Source organism: Hevea brasiliensis, chromosome 3 (assembly GCF_030052815.1).
Source record: "Hevea brasiliensis isolate MT/VB/25A 57/8 chromosome 3, ASM3005281v1, whole genome shotgun sequence".
NCBI classification, from domain to species: domain Eukaryota; kingdom Viridiplantae; phylum Streptophyta; class Magnoliopsida; order Malpighiales; family Euphorbiaceae; genus Hevea; species Hevea brasiliensis.
The window spans coordinates 92,192,339-92,218,220 of NC_079495.1; the positions used below are offsets into that span (position 1 = coordinate 92,192,339).

At 34.1% G+C, this 25,882-nt stretch overlaps 2 protein-coding genes across 6 annotated transcripts in view; one reads left to right on the forward strand and one right to left on the reverse strand.

Annotated features, from left to right (window-relative positions):
• Positions 1–17,091, forward strand: part of LOC131178685 (primase homolog protein-like) — a 51,844-nt gene extending 34,753 nt beyond the window's left edge. For 3 of the 5 annotated variants that reach the window (XM_058144055.1, XM_058144057.1, XM_058144056.1), the window contains exons 11-16: positions 397–462; positions 555–701; positions 1,140–1,187; positions 1,296–1,381; positions 2,404–2,464; positions 16,761–17,091. In XM_058144055.1, coding sequence (XP_058000038.1) covers positions 397–462; positions 555–701; positions 1,140–1,187; positions 1,296–1,381; positions 2,404–2,464; positions 16,761–16,850 — 498 coding nt within the window. In that variant the 3' untranslated portion in view covers positions 16,851–17,091. The remainder of the gene's footprint in view (positions 1–396; positions 463–554; positions 702–1,139; positions 1,188–1,295; positions 1,382–2,403; positions 2,465–16,760) is intronic. The other 2 variants (XM_058144058.1, XM_058144059.1) reach the window with 2 other exon arrangements.
• Positions 17,092–22,550: 5,459 nt separating this feature from the next.
• On the reverse strand, positions 22,551–24,159 carry LOC131178686 (protein CANDIDATE G-PROTEIN COUPLED RECEPTOR 7-like). The gene has a single exon (XM_058144060.1). The coding sequence runs from the start codon at positions 24,038–24,040 to the stop codon at positions 22,718–22,720; it is 1,323 nt and encodes a 440-aa protein (XP_058000043.1). The 5' UTR covers positions 24,041–24,159; the 3' UTR covers positions 22,551–22,717.
• Positions 24,160–25,882: the final 1,723 nt, after the last annotated feature.

The following is a 25,882-nucleotide window of genomic DNA, read 5'->3' on the forward strand; positions in this document are numbered from 1 at the left end:
AGGTATTTTGGCATTGTTAACACAAAGCAGTGTATATGTGGGGGTACCGTTTGTTTGGAAAACTGCAAATCATTTAAGCCAAACATCATTATTCAAGATTCAAACAAAGAATGGTTTAAACTGGTGGGTTTGTCCATGGCATCAATTTTAGTGCTTTATTTCCCTTTTTACTGAGTTATTTGCCAAAGGTGCAATTACCTCTGTATTTATATCTAATTGGAAGAAGGGGTAAAAAGAAAAGGAAAAGAAACCACTTCTCTACTGAGATTTTTTTTTTTTTTTTTTAAGCTAAACTGAACTGTACAATTAAATTTCATATCCTGCCTATTTTTTATAAATACAGAATGAACATATTCTGACTTGTATCATACTTAAATTTCTGCTGTTCTCTTTCAGGATAAGGGCACTGAAAAATGGTTATACGGGCTGGATGACATAAATGAAGCGACTGAAATTGTTATCGTAGATTTCATCACCTTATTTGCATTTTTAACCATATATTTAAATCTCTCTCGCTCTTACTCTGTCCTTCCTTCTTTGCCCTAATGCCCCAGTTGTTATTTAATGCTTTGGTGCTGTTAAAGGTTGAAGGTGAAATTGATAAGCTTTCAGTGGAGGAAGCTGGCTTCCGTAATTGTGTTAGTGTTCCTGGAGGTGCCCCACAAATTGTTTCTACTAAAGATTTACCATCATGGGAAATGGTGCGAACCATGACCAAAATCTTTCTGGATAATGTCCTTATTTCAAAATTTATATGAATGTATGTTGTATATGTATGTGTGTATGTTGTATGTATATGTGAAAATGTATGTGTATATGTATGTATTTTATGTGAACAACTATCCTTTAATTAGTTTACCTGACATTGTAATTTGCCAATAAAACATGAAATTGCTCATACCATGTGTGGTGCATCAACAATTACCTTATCATCAACAAGTGTCTATACTCTATACCAAGGATCCATAAATTTTGTACAAGTTTCTATTTAACAAAACATGAAATTTTACTTACCCACATATTGGTTCTGACTTCTGAGAAAAAGGATAAATGTGATGACCACTTTTCATACTTATTTCCTTTTTATTTTTATTTATTTATTTATTTATTTTTTTGTGTGCATGCATATGTGATGCTAGGACAAAGCATATCAGTATCTATGGAATTGCAAAGAGTACTTGGATAAGGTGAGCACCTTTTGAGCAGAACTTAAGTTGGCAATGCACAGATAAGAGTTTTTTCTTCCCACTTTCACTTTTTAATTTTTTTTAATTTTATTTTATTAAATCTTTGAGGTGTCTCGCATTATCCTGGCAACTGATGGCGATGTGTGTGGGCAAGCCTTGGCTGAAGAGTTAGCACGCCGGCTGGGAAAAGAAAGGTAACAATGACCTCTGATAGAGTAAAGCCTTGGTGATCGCTGGTTCAGATCTGGCAGGTCGGACCAATTTGATAGAGTAAACAAAAGCTCTGAAGAATTTAAGTTCAGCACCCAACAATTCAACACAAGTTTGAATCAATTCCAACTTCAGATTCTATTCAACTTCTTCAACATAGCAAATCCAGAGTTTAATATAGAGGAATTGAAAAATGGAGGAAATGACTAAAACTAGAATTACCAGAAGATGAATTTCCTAGGCAGAATACAAACTGGCCCCAACCTTACAAGCTTGTGTGAAAAAGAAAACATCCCCCAAATTACTTATCACCCAAAGATGATCCCCTCTCAGCTCAACTCTCTTCTTTATAGTTTGTCTACCTCAAGTGAGCCTCTCTCCACATGCATTCTCTCCCAGCAACTTTTTGAATTTCCCTCTTTGTCCAGCTGTGGATCTGCATTTTCTACCGAATTTCCTTCTGGAACTTTCTTTACTCTTCTAGAATATACTGCCCAACGTTGGTTCTTTTTCTTCAGCTCTCTTCCTCTGGTTGGTGGATCCCTGCCCTCATCAATCTCATGGTTGAATAGTTTACTACTGCATGAAGATTTATGATACATGCAGAAACTGGTCTCCTCTTGGATTAGGGGGTCAATATGGTTAAAATATTGGAATTTTGGCTGTTTGGTTAGAAGGAGCTATTCTGTTTACTATGTTTTATTAGCTTAATAAGCTTAGATTTGTTTCAACATGGAAGTGCATATTAAGAGACAACTGGAGACGTGTTTCATCATCAAATTAGACTTAGAACAATAGACCTGAAATTTATTATGTACAGTATCTTTAGTAATAGAACTCTGTTTCTAGATTTATACCACTGCAATCATGCTGTATATTGTAGCCATGAGTTTCTTTTAGTGCTAAAGGTCAAAAATGCTCATTTCATTTTCCATTCCACCAATATGCGCTATGCCAAAATGCCTAAATTTATTCTGCTGTCCTTTTTTCCCTTGTTTTGTTCTAGATGTTGGCTTGTACAATGGCCGAAGAAAGATCACTCATCCTGCTTCAAAGATGCTAATGAGGTTTGTTTGTTATCTTTCGACATTTAACATGTAGCTGAGAATGTTACTGAAGATTATTAAGGTTTAAATGATGATATATGTGATGGAAATTAAAGATCAAATATAAAGGCATTAATATAAATAATCAGGCTTTAGGTTAAATCGATTGCATAAGATGAACAAGAAGTTTCACCATGCAAAATTTTCAACAAGGATTGACAAAGCAGGAAAGGTGCAAAAAATTTAAAAAATGTTACCTTCCATAATGGAAGCATTTCACTTTTGGAGCATGCATACTTTTGAGGAACAGCTAAACGAGTCATAGAACAAATTCAAATTAGAAGAGGGAAGGACAAGGTCATAACAGAGATGATAGTTTGATATTCCAGCCACACAACTAGAGATAAATGCAGAAAGAGAAAAGAAAAAAAAAAAAAATATATATATATATATATATACACACACACACACAATTGCACTTATAAACATCCTTAGATATTAGCCACTTTGAGTGTAGCCTTATTATTAGGGTTGTACATGGTTCTTGGAGGGCTTGAGCCGAACCGAAGAACCGTATAGAATTGTACTTATTTTACTGTTTTGGTTTGGTTCTAGTTTTTCACTAAGAATCATACTGGAACTATACTAGACCCATACCAAATCAAAACCGAACCGAAAATTGCTTTTATGCATATACTTGAATATGATTTTTTCATATATATTATATACTTTTATTATAATTATGGATTATATAAAACCTAATATTATCTTTCATTCTTGTACATTTTTTAAATAATTATACTTATAAATGCATTAAATCATCTTATAATTATTAAATATGTGTACTAATATATTATATAATATGCTTAATTCCTAAATATATATGTTCCTTATAGTCAAAAATTATGTATTAAGAAATAGCTAAAAGTGAGCTTTTTGCTAAATCTGTGTGACAACAAAATAAAATTATCATTTTTGTGTAGTTTAGGAAATATTTCCCAAACCAGAGTGAATCTTGCTAGATGGATTTAAATTTGCAATGTGCCGACAGTATGATTGTTAGCAAATATTACTACTACTTTGCATATCAATATTATGTATTTAAAAAATTAAAAGTACAGAGGTGGAAATCTTGGACACCTCCCTGCAGCATGCCGATGGTGTAAAAGTCGGTAGTCTTGCTTTTTCATCTTCCTACACAAGCGGGGCATTTACGTGGCGTATTACATTGGTATTTGATATTTTTAAAAATTAATTAATTTTAATTACTTTTTACTTATTACTTGTTCATTTTAAGAAATTCAAATATAAAATATTTAAAAATATGAAGTTATATATATACTCAACTCAACTCAACTCAACTCAACTCAACTAAGCCTTTATCCCAAAAATTTGGGGTCGGTTATATGGATTCGCTTTCTCCACTCTAAACGATTTTAGGTTAAATCCTCAGAAATGTGTAATGCATGAAGTTATATATTTAATTGTTAGAAAATGTAGTTTTAGTTAGTTATATAAAATACAATAGATATTTTTAATATACTTTAATTTTGATTAATAACTTAATATATATGCATAATAAGAATCAGTTCCACACCACTGATCTAACCACTTATTCAAGTATGTAGAAAGAGATGATTCTCCTTAATTTCAATTAATCTGTCCATGGGTATATATATACAATTGATTCCTATAATTGTGTTATACTAATTAGGAAGAAATCCTAAATAGGAATACAGAATACAGAATATATAGAGAAATAATATAGTGATTGACTTTCCATAACACTACCCCTCAAGTTGGAGCATAGATGTTAATCATGCCCAACTTGTTACAAATATAGTCAATCCTAGCTCCTTTCAGAGCTTTTGTGAAAATATCTCCAACTGCTCTCTAGTTTTGATGTATCCTGTTTAGATAATCTGTTGTTGAATCTTTTCACGAACAAAGTGACAATCAATCTCAATATGTTTGGTCCACTCATGAAACACCGGATTAGAAGCAATATGGAGAGCAGCTTGATTATCACACCACAATTTTTTAGGCAGGGAGGTCTTAAAACCTGTCTTATTTAGTAATTGAAGTATCCACATTACCTCACATATTGATTGTGCCATGGCTTTGTATTCGGATTCAGCACTAGATCGAGAAACTACACTCTGCTTCTTGCTTCTCCAAGACACCAAATTTCCTCCAACAAAAACGCAATATCCAGTAGTTGACCTCCTGTCAACCTTAGATCCAGCCCAGTCGGCATCTGAAAAATATTCAACATTCAAATGCCCATGATTACCATATAGCAAACCTCTTCCTGGAGCACCCTTCAGATAACACAAGATTTGTTCCAAAGCTTCCCAATGAGCAACAGTTGGGGAAGACATAAATTGACTTACCACACTAACGGCATAAGCAATGTCAGGACGAGTGACTATAAGGTAATTCAATTTTCCTACCAATCTCCTGTATCTCTCTGGATCTTCAAACAACTCACTATCCCCTGCTAACAGTTGTAAAAACAACTCACTATCCCTTGCTAATAGTTGTAAATTTGGAGTCATTGGTGCACTACAAGGCTTAGCACCTAATTTTCCTATCTCTGTCAATAAATTGAGGACATATTTTCTTTGAGACAAAAAAATACCCTTCTTACTTCTCATAACTTCAATAACCAAGAAATACTTTAACAATCCAAAGTCTTTGGTCTGAAACTGGATTTGGAGAAAGGTTTTAAGAGATGAAATACCTGCAGAGTCACTTCCAGTGATGACAATGTCATCCACATAGACTACCAAGAGAATTAGACCAGCCTCAGATTGCCTATAAAATAGTGAGTGATCACACTTGTTCTTTTGCATACCAAATTCCTGTATTGCTTCACTGAATCTCCCAAACCAGGCTTTAGGATTTTGTTTCAAGCCGTAAAGAGACTTCCGAAGCCTACAAACTTTACCCAACTCCCCCTAAGCAACAAACCTAGGTGGTTGTTCCATATACACCTCCTCCTGAAGATCACCATGAAGGAAAGCATACTTGATATCCAATTGGTGCAGGGGCCAATCATATGTAGCCGCTAAAGCGATAAACAAGCGAACAGAAGTAAGTTTAGCTACAGAAAAAAAAGTGTCAGAGTAATCAACCCCATATGTCTGAGCATATCCTTTTGCTACAAAGCGTACTTTTAACCTAGCCACAGAACCATTAGGATTTACCTTTACTGTAAATACCCATTTGCAACCAATAGCTTTCTTACCAGTGGGCAAAGGTAATAGTTCGCATGTACCATTAGTATCTAAAGCCTCCATTTCCTCTTTCATAGCAGCACACCAGCCAGGATGAGACAGTGCCTCACCAACAGTATTAGGGATAGGAACAGAGTCTAAAGAAGTAACAAAACACCGAGAACAAGAAGATAATTGATTATAAGAAACAAAAGAAAAGATAAGGTAAGTATATGAACGTTTACCTTTACGAAGAGCAATGGGTAAGTCTAGATCAGAATCATGATCAGTATGAGGTACAGGATCTCCCAACGAAATAGCTAGTGGAGGATCTAAGTCAGGAATCTCCAATATCCTGGAATAAACATGAACAACGGGAGGTCGAGTAGGTCTAGAGACAGAAGGAACAGGCTCTGGGAGAGGACTAGACATTGGTTGGACAGTATATATTAAGAGATCATCCTCCTCCTCCTGACTCTCATACACAGATGATTGAGGAAAAAATAGAGTGGACTCCAAAAATGTGACATTTGCAGAAACAAGATAACGATTAAGAGTAGGAGAGATACAGCGGTACCCTTTTTGCAGCCGGGAGTACCCAAGGAAAACACATTTGAGAGACTTTGGATCCAATTTAGTAACCTGTGGACGAATATCACGCATAAAATAGGTACAACAAAAAATACGGGATTCAACAAGGAAAAAGATTTTGTAGAAAACAAAGCAGTATAAGGAATAGGACAGAAGACGGCATACAATTGATCAAAAAACATGTCGTAGAAACTGCATCCGCCCAAAAGTGTTTAGAAACTTTCATCTGAAAAATAAGAGCACGAGTTACCTCAAGAAGATGCCAATTTTTTTCTTTTGGCCACGCCATTTTGGGATGGGGTATCCACACAGGAAGATTGATAAAGAATGTCATTTTGTGTCATATAAGACTGAAATTGTGCTGAAAAGTATTCTTTGCCATTGTCACTTCTTAATATGCGCACAGAAATATTAAATTAAGTTTTGATTTCATTACAAAATGCACAAAAGATAGAAAATAACTCAGAACGATTCTTTATTAAATATAACCAGGTAACACGAGAGTAATCATCAACAAAAGTAACAAAATAACAAAATCTAGTTTTAGAAGTAACAGAATAAGGACCCCAAACATCAGAATGAACTAACTCAAAAGGGGATGAAATCCGTTTATTGACTCTAAACACAGAAGGCAAACGATGATATTTTGCAAACTGACACGACTCACATTCTAATCGATAAAAGTGGCGAGGACACAGCTTCTTCATGGTAGACAAAGAAGGATGGCCAAATCTACAATGAGCTTCAAGAGGTGTTATGGTACTGGAGCAAACAAGCGACCGCGGTACATGATTTTCCAGAATGTAGAGACCACCCGACTCACGTCTTCTACCAATAATCTGCTTTGTCGTAAGATCCTGAAACAAAAACTGGTCAGGCAAAAAGGAAACAGAACAATTTAAGGTACGAGTAAGTTTACTAACAGAAAATAGATTAAAAGAGAATTTTGGTAGACACAAAACAGATGACAAAGAAATTGACGAAGTCGGGTTCGCAGTTCCTGAACCAATGACACAAGAAGTAGAACCATCAGCTAAAGTAATGAGGAAGTGAGATTAGGTCAAAGCGGATAGAAGACTAGAATTACTGTCATGTGATGCATCGCACTGAATCAATAACCCATTTGGATGAGGAAGACACAAGGCATGTAGTGGATTTACCTGACTCAACGATCGCAGTGACAGGGGAAATGGTAGGCTTTAGAGATGCCTGATACTGGAAAAACTGTGTAAAATCCTTTGCAGATACCAAAATAGTTTTCTCAGAGGAAGATACTGTAGAATCCTCTGCTGCTATATTTGCTATCTGTGATCGCTGATTTTTCCTCTGAAGTTGCTGACAATTATATTTTGCATGGCCAGGCTCATGGCAATAATAACAAATGACTCATCTTGAGTTCTGATTAGAACTAGCCTCTCCATTATGCTGATGACTTCTGTTGCCTGTAATTCCTCCTCTACTTCCTCTTCTATTACCCTGTTGTCCATTTGGATTACGGCTAATAAGAGCACTACTGGCAGGCTATGAAGATTGGGTACTCTCTGTACGAAGGACCCGTGTGAACGTTTCATGCAAAGAGGAAATCTCAAAACTAGAGAGAATCTGAGATTTAGCAGTCTCATACTCTGAAGGAAAACCTGCAAGAAAACTCAAAACAGCCAGTTGCTCCCGTTGGGCCTGCTGAACTTTCACATCATGACTAAAAGGCAACAATACATTAAGTTCCTCGTATACCCGTTTAAAATCCATAAAATAAGCCGTGAGAGACTTATCCTCTTTCTCAACACGGTAGAATGCCTTACAAACATCATAAATACGGGAGATATTCTCTTTACCAGAATACAGAGAATTTAAGTAATCCATCAATTCCTTAACAAATTCACAGTGATTAATTAAACTAATTACCTCACTGTGAATCGAATTTCGAAGCTGCAAAAACAATCGAGCATCCTCTCTTAGCCAAGTTTGTCGTGTATCATCCGTAGGTGGATCTTTAGTAAGATGATCATCCTTATCAATGCTATGCAAATAGACCCTAACAGTCTTACTCCACTCTAGGTAATTCGAACCATTAAGTTCGTGTTCCGTGATCTTAGTCATCACCGGAATCACATCAGAAATAACATTCTTATTGTCTGTCATTTGTTGAGACAAAGAAAACTAACTAAAACGCTAATCCAAAGTGCTTACAGCAGCAAAATAACCCAAAATCGCAAATTAAGCAAATACTGAAATAGGATCTGAGAGCCAAACCTCAGAAGTCATTTAATGGTATACTGGATCAGGCAACAGCACATAGTGGTGGAATGAGGGGGTTAAGGCGACGCTGGCAATGTTGATCAGAGTCGAAACGACCGGTCGACAGCCAAGGTCACTCCTGAGCTGGGTTGTGAGAACAAATAGTCACTCTAGATAGATGACCTGCTCTGATACCATGTAGAAAGAGATGATTCTCCTTAATTTCAATTAATCTGTACATGGGTATATATATATATAATTGATTTCTATAATTGTGTTCTACTAATTAGGAAGAAATCCTAAATAAGAAATCCTATATAGGAATACATAATACAGAATATATAGAGAAATAATAAAGTGATTGACTTTCCATAATAAAGTAAATATTTTCAACACTGACAACTCTAGGATTGGAACCCTTGACCTTTTAGGTAAAGTCTTGCCTGGGAATCAGCTTCACGCCACTGATCCAACCACTTGTTGATAAAGTTTATTATATTTTTAATTATAACTAATTAATTATGTTAAATTCACTATTTATATAAAAATGTAAAAATAATATTTTTTACCTATTATGCATATATATTAAATTTATAGTTAGTGTAAGCTAATATATAAAATTAGCATTGAAATTAATTAAAATTAAAATATATTAAAAATATATATTGTATTTTATACAACTAAAGTAAAAATACATTTTCTAACAATTAAAAATATAACTGTATGTTTTTAAATTTTTTTTATTTGAATTTCTTAAAATGAACAATTAAGATGTAAAAAATAATTAAAATCAATTAATTTTAGAAAATATCAAATACCAATATAATATGCCACATAAATGTCCTGCATATTGTAGGAAGATAAAAAAGCAAGACTACCAACTTTTACACCATCTGCATGCTGCAAGGAGTTGTCCAAGATTCCCACCTTTGTATTTTTAATTTTTTAAATACATAATACCAATATGCAAAGCAGCGATAATCTTTGCCGACAGTCATATTGTCGGTATGTTGCAAATTTAAATCCATCTAGCAAGATTCACCCTGGTTTGGGAAATATTTCCCAAACTAGATAGAAATGATAATTTAATTTTGTTTTGACATAGATTTGGGAAAAAGCTCATTATAAGTTATATTATATGATATATTTATACTGTTATATTACATAATATATTTAATTTTAAATTAAATATGTACCTTAGAATTAAAAATTATATAATTAAGAAATAGCTAAAAGGTATATTATATGATATACTGTGTATGAATAATAAATTTTAAACCTTGAACGGTAATTTCGGTATGACTTTTCATGAAAATAATTGTATAAAATTGTTATAAGAACCTAAATCCGAACTAGAACCATGCCGATATGGAACCGAAGTAACAAAAACCGAAATATCAAAGAACTGAACTGGAATCATTATCCAAATTTCAGTTTAGTTCATATTCCAAGCTAGATCCTAAAACCAAAATTGAAACTACAATCCCCTACTTGTTATAAACTCCTATAGAGATGCTTGCCTTTACTGTTTGAAATGCATTTCTCCTCCATTATGGGAAGTGAGTAGACGAAAAAAAGGAAAGTTTGCTTAAAAACCCTGCTTTTCTCAAACTCGGGAAGATAGATCATGTCCATGAGCTAGTAAGTATCTAATCTAATCCTTTATTGTTCTATGATCTTTAAGTAGCTCATGTTGGAGATTAGAGGCATATTAGCAATGATGTAATCTTGGTTGTATAATGCTACCATTCAAAGAGAAGTGGAGTTCAAAAAAAATCTCCTTCTACGACCAATAAGCTCAAATTTGGTAACCTGGGGCTTCTCTTAGTAACAAATTGGGATGTTCAAGCTTGAGGCAGATCATGGTTTTTGTTGTTTTTCAGTTTTTCAAATTTATACCTATTAAGAAGGATTCTTGGAGAAAATATTTTTTTCCCTCAATATATATTTGCCTTGTACACTCTTCCTATTTATATACAACAGTCCTGAATACAAAAGAAGTCTAGATATTCTAGGAAACTAATAAAAGAGGAAGATAACTATTAGAAGGAAAGAAGAAATATAATACAATATAATCCCTTTAATTTAGGGATTTACAATCTAGTAGCATTCCAAAACTCCCCCAAAAGTTGGTTCATGTATGTTACACATGCCTAACTTCTAAATTAGAGTATGAAATATCTTGCTGTTTAAACCTTTAGTAAACACATTGGCCACTTGTTCTTTGGAAGTCACATAAGAGACACTTAAAGACTCATTAACTATTTTCTCCTTCATAAAGTGTCGATCAATCTATATATGTTTGGTCGATCATGTTGAACGGGGTTTGAATTATACTGATAGCAGCTTTATTGTCACAGAATAAGGACAAATTATTTGTTTTTAATAATTGCATTTCCTCCATCAATTTTCGCAACCATAATAGCTCACATATACCCTGTGTCATGGCTCTATATTCCGCCTCTGTGCTAAATCTTCTTGTTACATTCTGCTTCTTACTTCTCCAAATGGCTAAATTGCCACCAACAAAGGTGCAATAACCTGATTTCGATCTCCTATTATCGAGAGATCCAGCTCAATCTGCATCTATAAAAGCATTTATCTGGCGATGGCCATGCTTTAAAAATAAAAGTTCCTTTCCAGGTGCAGATTTTAAATACCTCAAAATACGAAAGATAGCTTCTAAGTAAGGTTTTCGAGGATCATGTATATACTGACTCAGCAAGCTTATAGCATAGGCTATGTCAGGTCAGGTATGAGAGAGATAAATTAATCTCTCAAATAACCTCTGATATCTTTCTATGTCAACTGCCTCCCTAATTTCAGTTTGCAGCTTGTGATTAACTTCAATAGGAGATTCTGCTGGTTTACAGCCCAACATGCCTGTCTCATCTAAGAGGTATAGTATGTACTTTCTTTGAGAAATAAAAATCCTTGTGTCTGATCTGGCAACTTCAATTTCAAGGAAGTACATTAATCTACCTAAGTTTTTAATCTCAAATTCTTTCGCTCTTTTAGATGAGCAATCTCTTCTTGGTCATCTCCTATCACCACTATATAATCAACATAAACAATGAGCAGTGTGATCTTACCTCTACAGTGTTTCATGAATAGGGTATGATTGGCATTACTTTGATAAAATCCAAAGGAAATCATGGCCTTACTAAATCTATCAAACCATGCTTGTGGTAACTACTTAAAGCCATATAGTGCCTTTTTCAATCTACAAGCTTTTTCTTTGGTCTTTTCTCCCTCAAACCCTGGAGGGATCTCCATATATACTTCTTCTTCCAAATCTCCATGCAGAAAAGCATTCTTCACATCAAACTGTTGTAGATCCCATTCAAGGTTTACAACACATGATAGCAAGATCCTGATTATGTTCATTTTAGCAATAGATGCAGAAGTCTCTTGATAATCCACCCCATATGTCTGAGGAAATCCTTTTGACACTAACTTGGCCTTATATCTTTCTATGGAACCATCTGCTTTATGCTTTACAGTGAACACCCATTTGCTTCCAACCAGTTTCTTCCCCAAAGAAAGAGTACCAAGATCTTATATCTCATTTTTTGCCAAAGACTTCATCTCTTCTACCATAGTTGCCTTCCAATTTGGATCAAGGTATGCTTCCTTCCAATCCTGTGCGATAGAAACAGAAACAACAGAAATGAAAAAAACTCTATAGGAAGGAGACAAGGAATCATAGGAAACAAACTTGGATATAAAATGTTTGGTGCAAGTCCTAACTTCTTTTCTGAGAGCAATGGGTATATCAAGGTCATCAACAGTATCAGAAGAAGGAGACTCACCACATAATTCTCCAAGCTCATAATGTTCAGGAGCTGAAGCTAGAGGTTCTGACTGATCAGTCATATCATGCTTAATGACTGTATCTGTCTTATTTCAATGAGTGTAGGTTCTTAAATCTAATCTATTCAATCTCCCTGTGGTTTGAGGTTGGGTTGAGGAACTAATGGTGATGGTTGGTTCTTATCCTCAGTATCCTTATCCTCAATGCTATGATTGGGTTCAAAAAACATCTTTCCCTGGAAAGGTAAAATAGACGCCTCTTCCTTATTGTGCTCCCCCTGAAGAGGTGGCTGGAAATAAGGTTCATATTCCCTAAAGGTAACATCCATACTTATAAAATATTTCCTAGAGGGAAGACAATAACACTTGTAACCCTTTTGAGTGTTAAAATAAACCACAAACACTCATCTTTGGGCCCTAGGTTCTAGTTTCCCAACATTTGATCTATGAACAAAGCAAACACGCCCACAAACCTTTGGAGGAATAATATATGAATTCTTACCCTTAAGAACTTTTAGAGGACTCTTAAAAGTTTAGTGTGTAAAGAGGCATTCGATTAATAAGATATGTTGCAATAAGAACAATATCCCCTCAATATGATGTGGGAAGGTTCATTGTAAATATGAGTGATCGAGCCATTTCAAGTAAATGCCTATTTTTCCTTTCAGATACTCCATTTTGTGCACTTGTATTCACACAATTAATTTGATAGAGGATTTCTTGAGGCTCTAAATAAGACTGAAAGACTTTGTTCATATACTTTGTCCCATTGTCGGTTCTTAGAATTTTGACCTATGCATTAAACTGGGAGTAAATTATTTATGAAATTGCTGAAAAAAAAAAAAAAAAAAAAAAAAACCTTCATGTTTAGATCTCATCAAATATATCCAAGTCAACCTAGTGCAACAGTCAATAAAAGTGAAAAACTATCTATAACTAGATAAAGAGGTTGTTTGAGCAGGACCATACATCAGAATGGATAGTCATAAAAGGAACCAAAGCTTTATTAGTTATTGAAGAATAAGAATTTCTTGTGTGTTTGGCAAGTTCACAAGCATCACAAACTAACACTGATTCGCATTGTCTAAACAAAATAGGATATAACCTTTTTAAGGTTGAAAAAGAAGGATATTCTAATCTCCTATGCCATTGAATGATCTCCTGATCAACTCTTATTGAATTTCCTACCAAAGCTTTGGAGTTTGAGAAACCATTACTGTCATCTAGCAAATACAAGCCATCTTGCAATCTGTCACTGCCAATTATTTCCTTGTTTTCAATTCCTGAAACACACAATAGGTAGGAAAAAATTCAATTTTGCAATGGAGGGGCTTTAGTAATGGAGCTAACAGATAAGAGGTTAATAGGAAAACTGGGCACATGCAAAACTGAAGCAAGATTTATAGTAGGAGTGCATTCAACAAAATATGTTCCAAAGATATTGGCTAAAGATACGCGCGCTTTGTGGACTTTTTCTTTTCCTGAACATGGAGAATAGGTTATAAATTTATTTGAAGAGCCTGTCGTGTGCTTGTTTGCTCTAGAATATATAACCTAAGGAGATTTTTCAAAATTAACAAGAAAAGCATTACTTGATTTAACAAAATTAGAAGAGGTAATTATGGCAGTTTGAGATTCTAGCTGTGACAGCAAACGCTTTAGGGATTATACTTCTTCAGTGGAGAGGATTCCAGTATTGGCAGTAGGAGCATTGTTTTCAGAAAATCCACTGTCTCAGAAACATTTGTTTGTGGTCTTGTTGAGCTCATCCATTTACCTTCACGTCCTTTGGATGGGCGACTAAATAGCATCCAGCAATGTTCCTTAGTATGCCTTGATTTTTCACAGTAATCACAATGTAAATGATCCTTATCTGATGGACCATTAAAAGGGACATGTGACTGTTCTCGGGAGGAAGCAGCTACTAACCTTGCCTTGTCATTAGGTAAAGAGTGGATCATGAAACTTCTCTTGCTTTCCTCCTGATGTACGTATGAATAAGTTTGCTTTAGGGAAGGCATGGGATCCTTACCAAGCACTTGAACTCAAATCTGATCATACTTTATTTTAAACCCAGCAAGGAAGTCATAGATCCATTCTTTCTCAATTAATTCTTGGAATTTAACAACATTAGCAGAACAAGTAGCTTGAAAGTCTGGGTAATAGTCTAGTTCTTACCACAAACCACTTAATTTAGCAAAGTATTGAACAATGGTCATCTCACCTTGTTTCATATTATAAACCTTGTTCCGTATCTCATAGATCTGTGCATCATTGCCCATTTGGGAATAAGTTTGAGATACAGCATTCCAGATAGCAGTAGCATTATCCAGAAGCAAATATCCACATGCTATTTGTGGTTGCGTTGAATTAATTTGCTAAGACGTCACTAGGGAATTCTCTAATTCCCACTGGCTATAAGTAGAACCACCCGCTTCTGGTTGGTTTTGTCTCCAGTGATATATCCCTATACCCTCTAGCCTGAATAAACAATGAATGAGATCTCGACCATGCAAGATAATTAGTACCATTAAGCTTTACAGGGCTAATTTGTAACGAGTGGTTATCACCCATAGGGCTCATCTTTGTTTTAATAAATTCCTTTTTTCCATCAGTCATATTAAAGAATCAGGTCAAAAAAAAAAAAGAAAGGAAATGCAGCAGTAGAGAGGAAAACGGTAAATCCAAGAATCAAAAGTGCAAACCAAGGTGTGAAACCAATTAGGCAGAGGCGCAAAGACCTAGGAAGATTGTTGGAGAAAAATCGGCCCAAAAAAAAACCCCAGAAACGGCGACATGCGCTGGCATGTGGGATCGGTGATGGAATTTGTGGCAGCGCGTGTGACCATGCGCGACTTTGAACGGCGAAAATTTTCTAGGAACAGGCCGATTGGCAGAAGCTCTTTCCTCTAGTGGGGGTGGTGTAGTACAACTCCTTGGTGGTTGGTGCCTATAAGCTTACCTAGCAACCTTAACACTTTTTGCAGGAAACTCACGCTAAAAATTAATGGCAGAGCTCTGATACCATACTGAGAAGGATTCTTGGAGAAAAGATTTTTTTTTTTTTTTAAGTATACATTTGCCATGTACACTCTTCCTATCTATATATAACAGTCCTGAATACAAAAGAAGTGTAGATATTTTAGGAAACTAATAAAAGAGGAAGATAACTACAAGAAGAAAAGAAAAAATATAATGCAATACAGTCCCTTTAATTTAGGGATTTACAATCTAGTAGGATTTCAACAATACCTGTGTGGAAAATAACCAAAATTATTATTTTTATTAATGTTTTACCTTTATTTTGAATGAAATTGTTTTTCAGATTCTTTCCAACCAAAAGGAAAAAAATTTTCCCACTGTCACAGCCTCAAGCTTACAACTGCCATCAACATCATCATCTCCACAATTATCATCCTACTATTATTTGTGCCACCCACCACCACAGGCACCAATATAACCACCCTATCAACTTTTCTTAGCCTTCATCACCTTCAACACTGTTGCATTATATTTCACTGTTACTATGATTGCAACTAGACATAAACCAAAACCTGCCCATTCAACATTGGACCAGATTGATGTTGACAGTGGTTCGATTTCTGGTCAAAATTAGATGTTTTACTTTTTTAAAAATAAAAATTGAGTGTCGGATTAGATTGAACCGAATCGAAACCGAAACTGAAGGGAACCATTGGGTCCAGTCCTGAGTCCTCAACCCTTAGGGCCAGAACCGGACTGCGCCCATACCTAATTGCAACCACACAATTAGCAGCACTACCATCATATTGAAAAGAATAGTTATTAAAATAGACATTTGCACTTGTAATTGTACATGTGCTCAATTGTCAATAAAATACATACAACCTTAACTGAGTAGTAAAAAGAGGTAGACAATATGGGTAAACATAAGTGTCTTTTCTAGTTTTCTACTGGAAAATGAAAACCAAAAGAAAAGAAACCTGTTTCTATGACTAGAAAGCAACACAGGCAACAATAGTTAATTCTTCAAAGTTATGCAACTTTGTGATTATTAGGCACTTTTGGTACACAATTAAGTCCAAAAAAATTTTTTGAGATTCACTTATCATCAAATTGATTATGAGACAGGGCTTGTTAATTGGCATCGTTATGGCGTTCCATTAATGGTTCTTTTAAAGGGCTTTCTTTAGCCAACAAGCAAGGGAATTGGGAGCTCTTTTATACTATTCTACAATTCTTTTTTCATGATTTTCTTAGGAGATTCTTATCTTTTTTTTATTCCTTCATTCTTGATATAATTTCAGTTTCTATCCAACACCTCCCTACCCCCTTGTTCTTTTTGTCAAGAAAGTTTGTTTTTTAAGCTTTGACAGAGAAGGGGAAAAAAAATATTATTATTAAGATTCATAATAGAATTCTACGAGTGAACTGAATTTTAGCTATGTGTTTATTCCTTATCTGGGTCATGACCACAGGTTCTCAAGTGTTTAGGACCAAATGCTCTGAGGGAAGTAATTGAAACAGCAGAATTATATCAAGTATGCACTATCAATCAGCTGATTTAAGGTATGTGATTTTAACAGAACACGTTCAGGTAGAATATAGGGATTCTTTATGCTATGAGTCAGTTAAATTTAATAGAAAATTTTGAGCAATGGCCATTGGTAGGGACTATGAAACCCATATGTGTGTCCCATTATGATTTTAAGTAGGGATTTTATCGTACTTATTTGTAACGAAAAAGAATAGTATTAATTTGTTGTAATTTATTCAATTTTGGACATTGAAGAGAGTTACAGGACATAATTTTTGTTTGTCTCAGCTACTAGGGCTATGCATGGTTTTCAAGGATTTTAAACCGAACTAAAGGGACGTACCAAAAATTACAAGAATCATACTGATCTTATTTTAATTATTTGATTTGGTTTTAGTTCTTTATTAAGAACCAAAACGAAATCATATTGAAATGGAACTAAAGCCATATCAAATCGAGAACTAATTATATTATCTATTATTTCTCTATTTTTTCTTAATAATTTTAGTTTTAAATATATTAAATAATTTTATAGTTCTTAAACTTAATTCATAATTATTTGTATATCTTATAATTAAATATTACACAATTAAGAAATAGCGAAAAGTTATATTATATTGTGTGCTTTTATTATTATATTATAAATAACAATAGCAACTAAACCTGAATCCTAGATAATATATAACATGCTTGATTCTAAATTATATATGAATATTATAGTTAAAAATTTTGTAATTTAAAAGTAACCGTAAGGTATATTATATGATATATTATATATTAATAACTAATTTAAAGTTAAATGTTAATTTAAATATAATATTTCAAAAATTGAAATCATACCGAATTAAACTGAAACCGAAACATAGAAAACCTCCATTTGGTTTTGATTATTAGACAAGCCTCAAAATGGAACCAGAATTGCATATATCTACTCGTGAATGCTGAAACTTGAACTCACGATCAAACATGAAATCCCACAATGTTGGAAATAATTTCAGTATTACTGAATTAAGCTTGGTAAATATGGGAGATAATGATAGCTTTCCATTTTTTTAGTATTAATATGTGTATTTATGTTGTGATTAAAATTCCAAGCTTTAAGCATCATAGGGCTTTGTTTGGTTAAAGATTATTTTGATTAGTTGTCTTACAATAATATATTCTTATAATAATATATATTTGGTATTGGCTTAAAGCATCTTTTGACCTTTGATCTTTATTTGAAAAGTTACTAACACTTTATCTTTTGTCGCATTTCATTGACACTTAAAACTTTAAAAGTGTAACTATTTAATCCCTATGATTAGTAAAAACATGAACGTAATATCGTTGCACTTGAATTCAAGATTTTATTTTCTTAAAAATAATCGTAATATCACTAGTTATAATTTATTAGTCAAAATAATGTATTCTACAGGAAAAGAATTGGGTTCCTTTGAAGAACCCTAATTTGTTTCACCTTCTTAATTATCCTTAGCTTCTTGTTGTCTGAACAAGAAAAAAACACAATTCAAGAGAGAGAAACATGCACCCAAAATATTTTTTTGCAAATCGTTTAATTTAGCCCTTATATTTATTCCGGAAGTATAATTTAGCTCATTTTTAATTTTTTATCTAATTTAATTTAAAATTTTTAATTTAAGTTTAATTTAGCTCAAAAATTAAAATTTATTAGTTAAATTTGTTTATTTTTTCATTTAAATCAAAAAGTTTCTTGATTTTGAGACTAAAATTTTTTATTTAAGCCAAAAAAAATTAAGAAATTTAATTTATTGATTTTTTTTATTTTTGAGTTAAATTAAGTTTAAATTAAAACTTCTAAGTTAAATTTGGATGAAAAGTTAAGAATAAACTAAATTAAATTTTTCCATTTAATTGATTTCAAGTAAAATATTTTTTTCTGCAAGTTACCCGTCTGTTATTTAACTTTCTACAAGCACAAAGAAGTGCTTCTTTGGGCTTCTCTCTCTCCTTCAGCATGTGGAATCCCGATTATGATTTTTAGAGTGTTTCTCTACTTAAACTTTTAACTTAAAATATCTACTTAACTTTTAACTTAAAATATATTTTCGGACTTATAAATTAATTTAAAATAAATAATTTTTTTTTATTTAAATATTTAGTTACCATGTGCTTAAAATAACTTATTAATATGTCAAAATGACTAAAAATAATATGTGATATTTTTAAGTAATTAAGAGTTTGTCAAAACAAATGATAGTGTTAATATTTTTAAAAATTATTAGGACAATATAATTTTATACTTGATTAAAGAGTAATTTTAAAATAAATAAATAATCAAAAGTAATAGATATCTTACACATGACTTCTTGATTTATTTTAAATTTTTTTTATTTACAAGTCAAATTAAATATTGTTATATCTATGATTTCTATTGATAAGTAGATTTGACTGATTTATAAGTTAACTTGAATTTTTTTTTTTTTTTCATCAAATCTAATGTTGATGCAAGTGTGAATAAATATGGTACAATGGGATTGGGGTTCATAGTAAGGAATTCAGCTGCTTTGGTTTTATTGGATATATATAAAAGAAAATTCAAGCTCAAGGAAAGAAGCTAATTGCAAGTGCATTCACATACTTATAAAAAAGTAGTAATTGAATTGTGAGAGAATACTAATTGGGTAACGGTTATCGGTTGTTGTCTGTCACTCAGTTTGTAATTTGTGAGAAAAAAAAAAAAAGCTACTCAGTTGATAAAATATGGGTAATGTTACTTCAAAAGAATTTAAATAATAACTTTGATTTTCATCTTTTCAAGTTGATAAAATATAAAAAGATGTAACAATTAACATGTTATCAAATTGCCTCAGCAATGGCTACTCGTTTCTTGTGGCGTCATTCGATGGACAAGGCATATATTTATTGGGTCAACTGGAATGAATTGTCTTGGAAAAAAAATGTGGGTGGAACGTGTTTTAAGGATCTTGTCTTATCGAACTCAGCTCTTCTAGCTTATCAGGCTTGGAGATGTTTAAAAATCCACAAGCCCTATGGGTTAAGGTTTTAAAAGGAGTTTACTTACCTTTTTCTAATTTTATAGATGGAGGGTATGGTCATCATGCCTCATGGGGTTGGAAAACTCTTCTAGACATGGGGTTGGAAGAGTCTTCTTTAGAGTAGGGATGAATTAAAGAAGGGGTTGCGTTGGCATATTATGGGTTATGCCTTTGTACATGATTGGAGTGACCCTTGACTCCCTTCATTGCCTCAGTTTATGATCCACAGTCCACGCGCCCCAGACAGCCCCATTATTTATGTGTTGGATCTTGTTAATGGGCAAACAAATAGCTAGAAGTTGAATATCTTAAGAAATTCTTTTTCCTTGTAAGAGTATGTGAAAATCCTTAAGATTCCTGTTGGTAAAGCTTATAGAGATCCTGATCTTATATGGCGCCGCACAAAATCAGGGGAACCCAAGAGTTAAGTCTCTCTATCATATGTTTAAGCAGTGGTAGGCAACTTCTTCTCGCTTATCTTCTCCATCCACGTCCTCAGGACCTTAGCCCCAATTTTGGAAGAGTACGCGGCAATTACCAATTCCTCATAAGGTACATAATTTTTTATGGAGAGTCCGCACAAATTCTCTTGCTGCAAAAGAAAATCTGTTTAAAAGTGTGCCACCTTACCAATGTGTCGTTTATGTGGTTCTCCGTTGTAATCTACCGAGCATGTCATATTCTTTTGTGCTCACATTAAGGCCTCATGGTTTGGATCTTTACATTGTTTTTAAGCTCATGAAAATGGTTTTAGTGCTTTTGTTGATTGGTGGCATCGTCTTCATAATTTTCCTAATGATGTTGATGGTAGACAGCTTTTGTTTAGCTGCTATGTTGCGTTGGCACATTTGGAAGACCATGAATGATGCAGCGTATAATTCTAAGGATCCAATTACTTGTTTCACCATTGCTAAGGCCTAGAATGCAGTTGAAGAGTTGTTCTCATTGGCTCCTCAGCAACACCATTTTGTGCTCAAATGCTTTAGCTCCTGCTGTTCTGGATCCTGTTAGATGGTCTCCTCCTTTACGGGACACTATCAAGATTAACATTTATGCCTCTTTTATGAAGGAATCTGCTTATGCTAGTATCATCAGATCTACTGCCTGGGGATATTGAAGCCGTGATCCTTGATCCTAAAATGTTGTTGCAGGCTTATCCTTCTTGAAATGTATCTTTTAGATCCAGAGAAGCTGACAAATGTGCTCACTGGTTAGTTTATAATGCTAGAATTGGGTTAGTTCCTATACTCATTTTCAGTCATGAATGAATCCCTTATTCTGGTAAATAAAAAAATAAAAAAAAAACCTTCAACACCCACAATTCCCACAACAAAAATTACAAATTTGAAGGACTGCAAATATAAAAAATAACAAAAATAACATCGTCAATTTTCCCTATCTACCATGGGGATGGTCTGCAGATGGTGACACCTTGTCCAGAAGAATGTTTACAGAGAAATCCTCCAAATATATACAGTAATTTTAGGAAGTACCAGGTACAAGATAATCATCATATCATCCTGTTATCACATGCAGACCTTTCTTAAAATAAGCTCATCGAAGAATCTTCCACATCCCCTCTAAAAAATTTCCCAAGTGTCAAAAAAATAAAAGAAAAAGAACCTATCACATTCGATGCATGGTAAAATCTCACACATGCAACCAATGTGTTAATTTATTTTGATGAATTAAACCATAAAACTGGGAATCGTGTGAACAGAGGAAAAGAATACAGGGATTCATCAATAGCAAGACGCTTGGTATCCTTAAAGAAGAATATTGAACACAAAATACACAAAATGTGAAAATATGGCGAATGCACATACATCATCCAAAATAAATCAGCTCCAAAATTCTGTTGTCAATTTACCAAAAGAGACGACCAAAATCCTAGCTTACATGTAATGCATGACCTACCTTTCAAATAGCAAAAATCATCAAATGCACTGCAACACTAATGAAACCATTTATAGGCCACCTACTTACTATTTCTACAAAAAATGTTACTTATTTAGTTGAAGGATGGCTATTGACATGAACAACATTAACTACCGTATGAGCATACCTAAGGCAGAGACATTGTTCTGAAGCAAAGATTATAAATTAAAAACCAACAGAACTGCAGTAAAGAAAACTTAACTACTACCATGAAAATGGAATTGAATAGCATGTCTCTAAATTAGAAAGATTATTAATAAGCTAAAAGATAGGGATGAAAAGAAATACCTTGGCTGTGTAATAACATGCACCACCATTCGATCTTCCAAAATACAAAGCAAGAAAAGCAACTGAAAGCATATAAATGATGCTAGCTAACTCACATCATCTAGTCCTAAATAAATGGTCACAGAATTTTTGAATTGGCTGCACAAGGACAGACATGAATCCTCAATGTGAACAGCTTTGACGCTACAAGCCCCCAATAACAGCAAATGGTAACAAAATTGTATCAACTTACAAATAAACTGGAACAAACCATCATAGTAATTCCATACTAGCAGAACTTGCATCCCAATCGACACATGGCATCCAGACAGACAGCAGTAAAGCAGTGACACGAGATTTAGGACAATTTCATGATAAAAAACTGGCTACCATCTTATGACGTTAAAAATCCATTAACAAATATTACAGGCACTACTTAATGAATATCAAAGTTTTCACTCTCTCTTTTTTTTTCTGAAATAACCACTACACAATGAACATTAAAGTTGTTATAAGAGTTAAACGCAAATTTCAAATAAAGTAAAATGGAGCAGAAACTGTAGTATGAGAACATAGCAGAGTAATTGTATCAGATAATCCACTTAAAACACCAGCAAAACATTGCATTTGCGACCAAAAAGAAAAAAAAAAAAAATCCTACAATGTGTCCATTTCAAAGCTCAAATTCTTCGTCCTTAAGAGCCATCTCTGCAGCCTCCTCTTCCTCCTCATCAAGAACAAAGTACTCATTCTTCTCCACAGGCCTAAACATGTAAAACATCACCGCATAAAACAACAGACTGGCAGTCTCCTCCGCAGCATTACTTACCCACTGATACTTGTAAGCTGCAATGGTCTTAAGTGCAAACACTACAATCCTCGTAAAATACAAGTATCCAATTACAACAATGTAAAACTGCCTAAACAGTTGCAGTTTGGCCAGATTTCTAGCAGCCTTCCCATCAGTCTTCGAGGTCTCTCTCAGAGATCGAATAGACCAGACAATTGGGAAAATAATCGCGCAACAGCAGATGATATCCACTAACAAGAACACCTGATTCCAGGTGACCCAATCCTTAATAAAGGGCCCTGTCTCACCAATCACCACAGAAGCCACATTAGCCAAGACCTGAAGGGGAACCACAATCATCAACACCTTCTTCTCCTTCTCTTGCAGGAATGGCTTCAAAAATGACCATCCGGTACCAATCAACACAATCACCGTGAAGAGCAAAACCACACGAATGAACTGGAAAATGTAGAACAAAACATCCCAACCATGAGGGGTACCGGTCACCTTCACGTAATGCTTATCCTCCGCGGCACAGATCAAGTTGAGCGCTTTCATCAGAAGCAATCCACCCATCAACAAATGGATCCGATGTACAGATCCTCTATTGGTGAAGCAAATGTAGATCCAGAAGCCCAGAAAAGCGAGATACGCAATGAAGTAGACAAAGTACAGCGACGGTAGCTGCGTTAAGCCAGCAGAGAGGAAATCCTTAGAGCCATCGAACTCGAGATTGTAAACCTCCGTTCGAACGTTCATGGACACGCGCGTCTCCGGCGCGCAATTGGCGAAGAAAAGAGAGTATTCATTGGGGGCAGTGACGGGATAAGATTGGTTGAATGAGGAGAGAGGCGGAGGAGAGAGATCGCGGAAAGTAAAGAGATGGAGCGTGTAGTGAGACTCGAGGACGCAGAAGTTGGGGTTTTGCTGGATCTCGAGGAGGACTTGGAGGAGAGACTCCTCGGAGAGGAGAAAGAAGCCGAGACGAGAAGGGATGGGGTTAGGGGCGTTGATAGAGGAGGTGACTGAAACGGAGGAGACGGAGATGGTGACATGGCCAGTGTGCGTGAAACCGAATTTCTCAAAGAGGATCATGGACCGTCCATCGTTGGTAATCGATAAGGCTTTGATCTCGGCGGTGATGAGAGAGGAGAGGGAGAGTATGAGGAGGAGAGAGAGAGGGAGGAAGAGCGGTGGTTTTGTCATTTTCCGAGAGATTCTGGGGGTGATGGTGGTGGCGGTGAAGAGACCTAAGGAAGAGAAATACAGAGATAAACGATGGAGTTGTCCATTCGGTCGTCAGTCTCGGTCTTGGTCATGGTCAATATCAGAAGGTTTCTACGCCCACTTATACGACACCGTATGAGAAACGCGGGCAATCACACATTTACGCGCCTTTTAGTGTGAAAATATGAAAGCGGTTCACACGGAAGACCACTGTGGATAAGGACAGGGAAACGAGACCCCTTAGACTAAGGGCGGCTACAGTTCAAGAATCACTCAATAAAATCATAAATCTGAATCAAATCACTATAAAAGGATTTGAAATATGATTTTTAAATTTTCAATTTTGATTCGAGCTCCGATTTAAAATAATTTGAAGGACTGTTTGAAAAATGACGGTTACAACGGTTTAGAGAACAGTTTGGGAGTGCTTGAAGGGAGGTTTAAAAGTAATTTAGATAAAAAAAATTAAAGAAAATTTTTATTGATTTAGAATCTAACTTATATTTATAAAAATATTTTAATTTTTCTTAGAAATATTTCAATCAAAATAAAATAACAAAAAAAAATGAAAATAACTTATTTTTAAGAAAAATTTAATAAGCAAATACTTAAACTTATTAAAAAACTAGAGATGAAATTAAGTTTTTTAAAGAAATTAGAAAAAGTTGTATAAACTTAATTTTACCTATATATCCCTTTAAAATTTAGAAGAATCAAAATTTTCAATTATATTGCTTGTCTTTTTTTTAAATTATATGATAATTGATAATTAAAAAGTATAAAAGAGAAAAAAAAATTAAAATATAGACTATTGTAAATTTTATTGAGGATATAAAATAATAACAAAGTAATCGAGATAGTATTAAAACTTTCAGTGAGTATATAAAATAATAAAGTAGGAGAATTGTGAGAGTACTGGGAATTAAAATGAGTATAAAAAATAATTATTTATAAAATTTGAGAGAAATTAAAAGAGTATTAAAAATTAAAGAGAATATAAAGAATAATTGTATAGAGAATTAATGATGCATATAAATAAATTAGGAGTGGGGTAAGGTATTTATTGAATTTTTGTGTATTTAAATCACTAGTTTAGTCCGGTTCGAAACCGTCAATTTAATCAGATTCGGAACCGCCGGTTCACAATTCCTAAAAAATATGAACCTGAACTAAACCACACAAAGGCAATTTCAGTCCGGTTTGAAGTTAGTTCTGATTTTGATCAATTTAGGTCTGATTTTAACCGAATCGGTTTCAATTTAGTTCCAGTTCGAAACCGGACAGTAGCCACCCCTACCTTAGACAAGTGGTTTTCTTTTAGATAAATTACAATTTCATTCTTCTTAAAATGATTAACGAGTTTTTTTTTTAAGAAAATAACATTTTTATTATATTATAATTTTTAATTAAATTATTATTTAACTTTTTAAACGAAAAAGAAATATTTTGTTTTGTCTATAATGAATTTTGACTATGACTTAAATTATTATTATAATAAATTGAGTCATCCGAATTGATGCCCTTGCCATATAGATCCTTATTCTAGGAGCTTCCAAGCTCATCAAAGGGCTTGGTGACTCATTGAATTGTCCACTAGTATGACCATAAATTTATCGTCTTCCATCGAGTTTTTCCAATAAAATAGCACCCAATATTCATCAATGGCGACAATATGAATTTTAGCTATCTTTATGTTGTCTGAGAACATTAGATAAGTATTGGAAATGAAACAGATGGTTTTTGCAAATTCAATAATTTGGAACAATTTGAGCCTTTAGCTTTTCAATTTCTAACTCCTTTTGATCAAATTCACAACCAAAC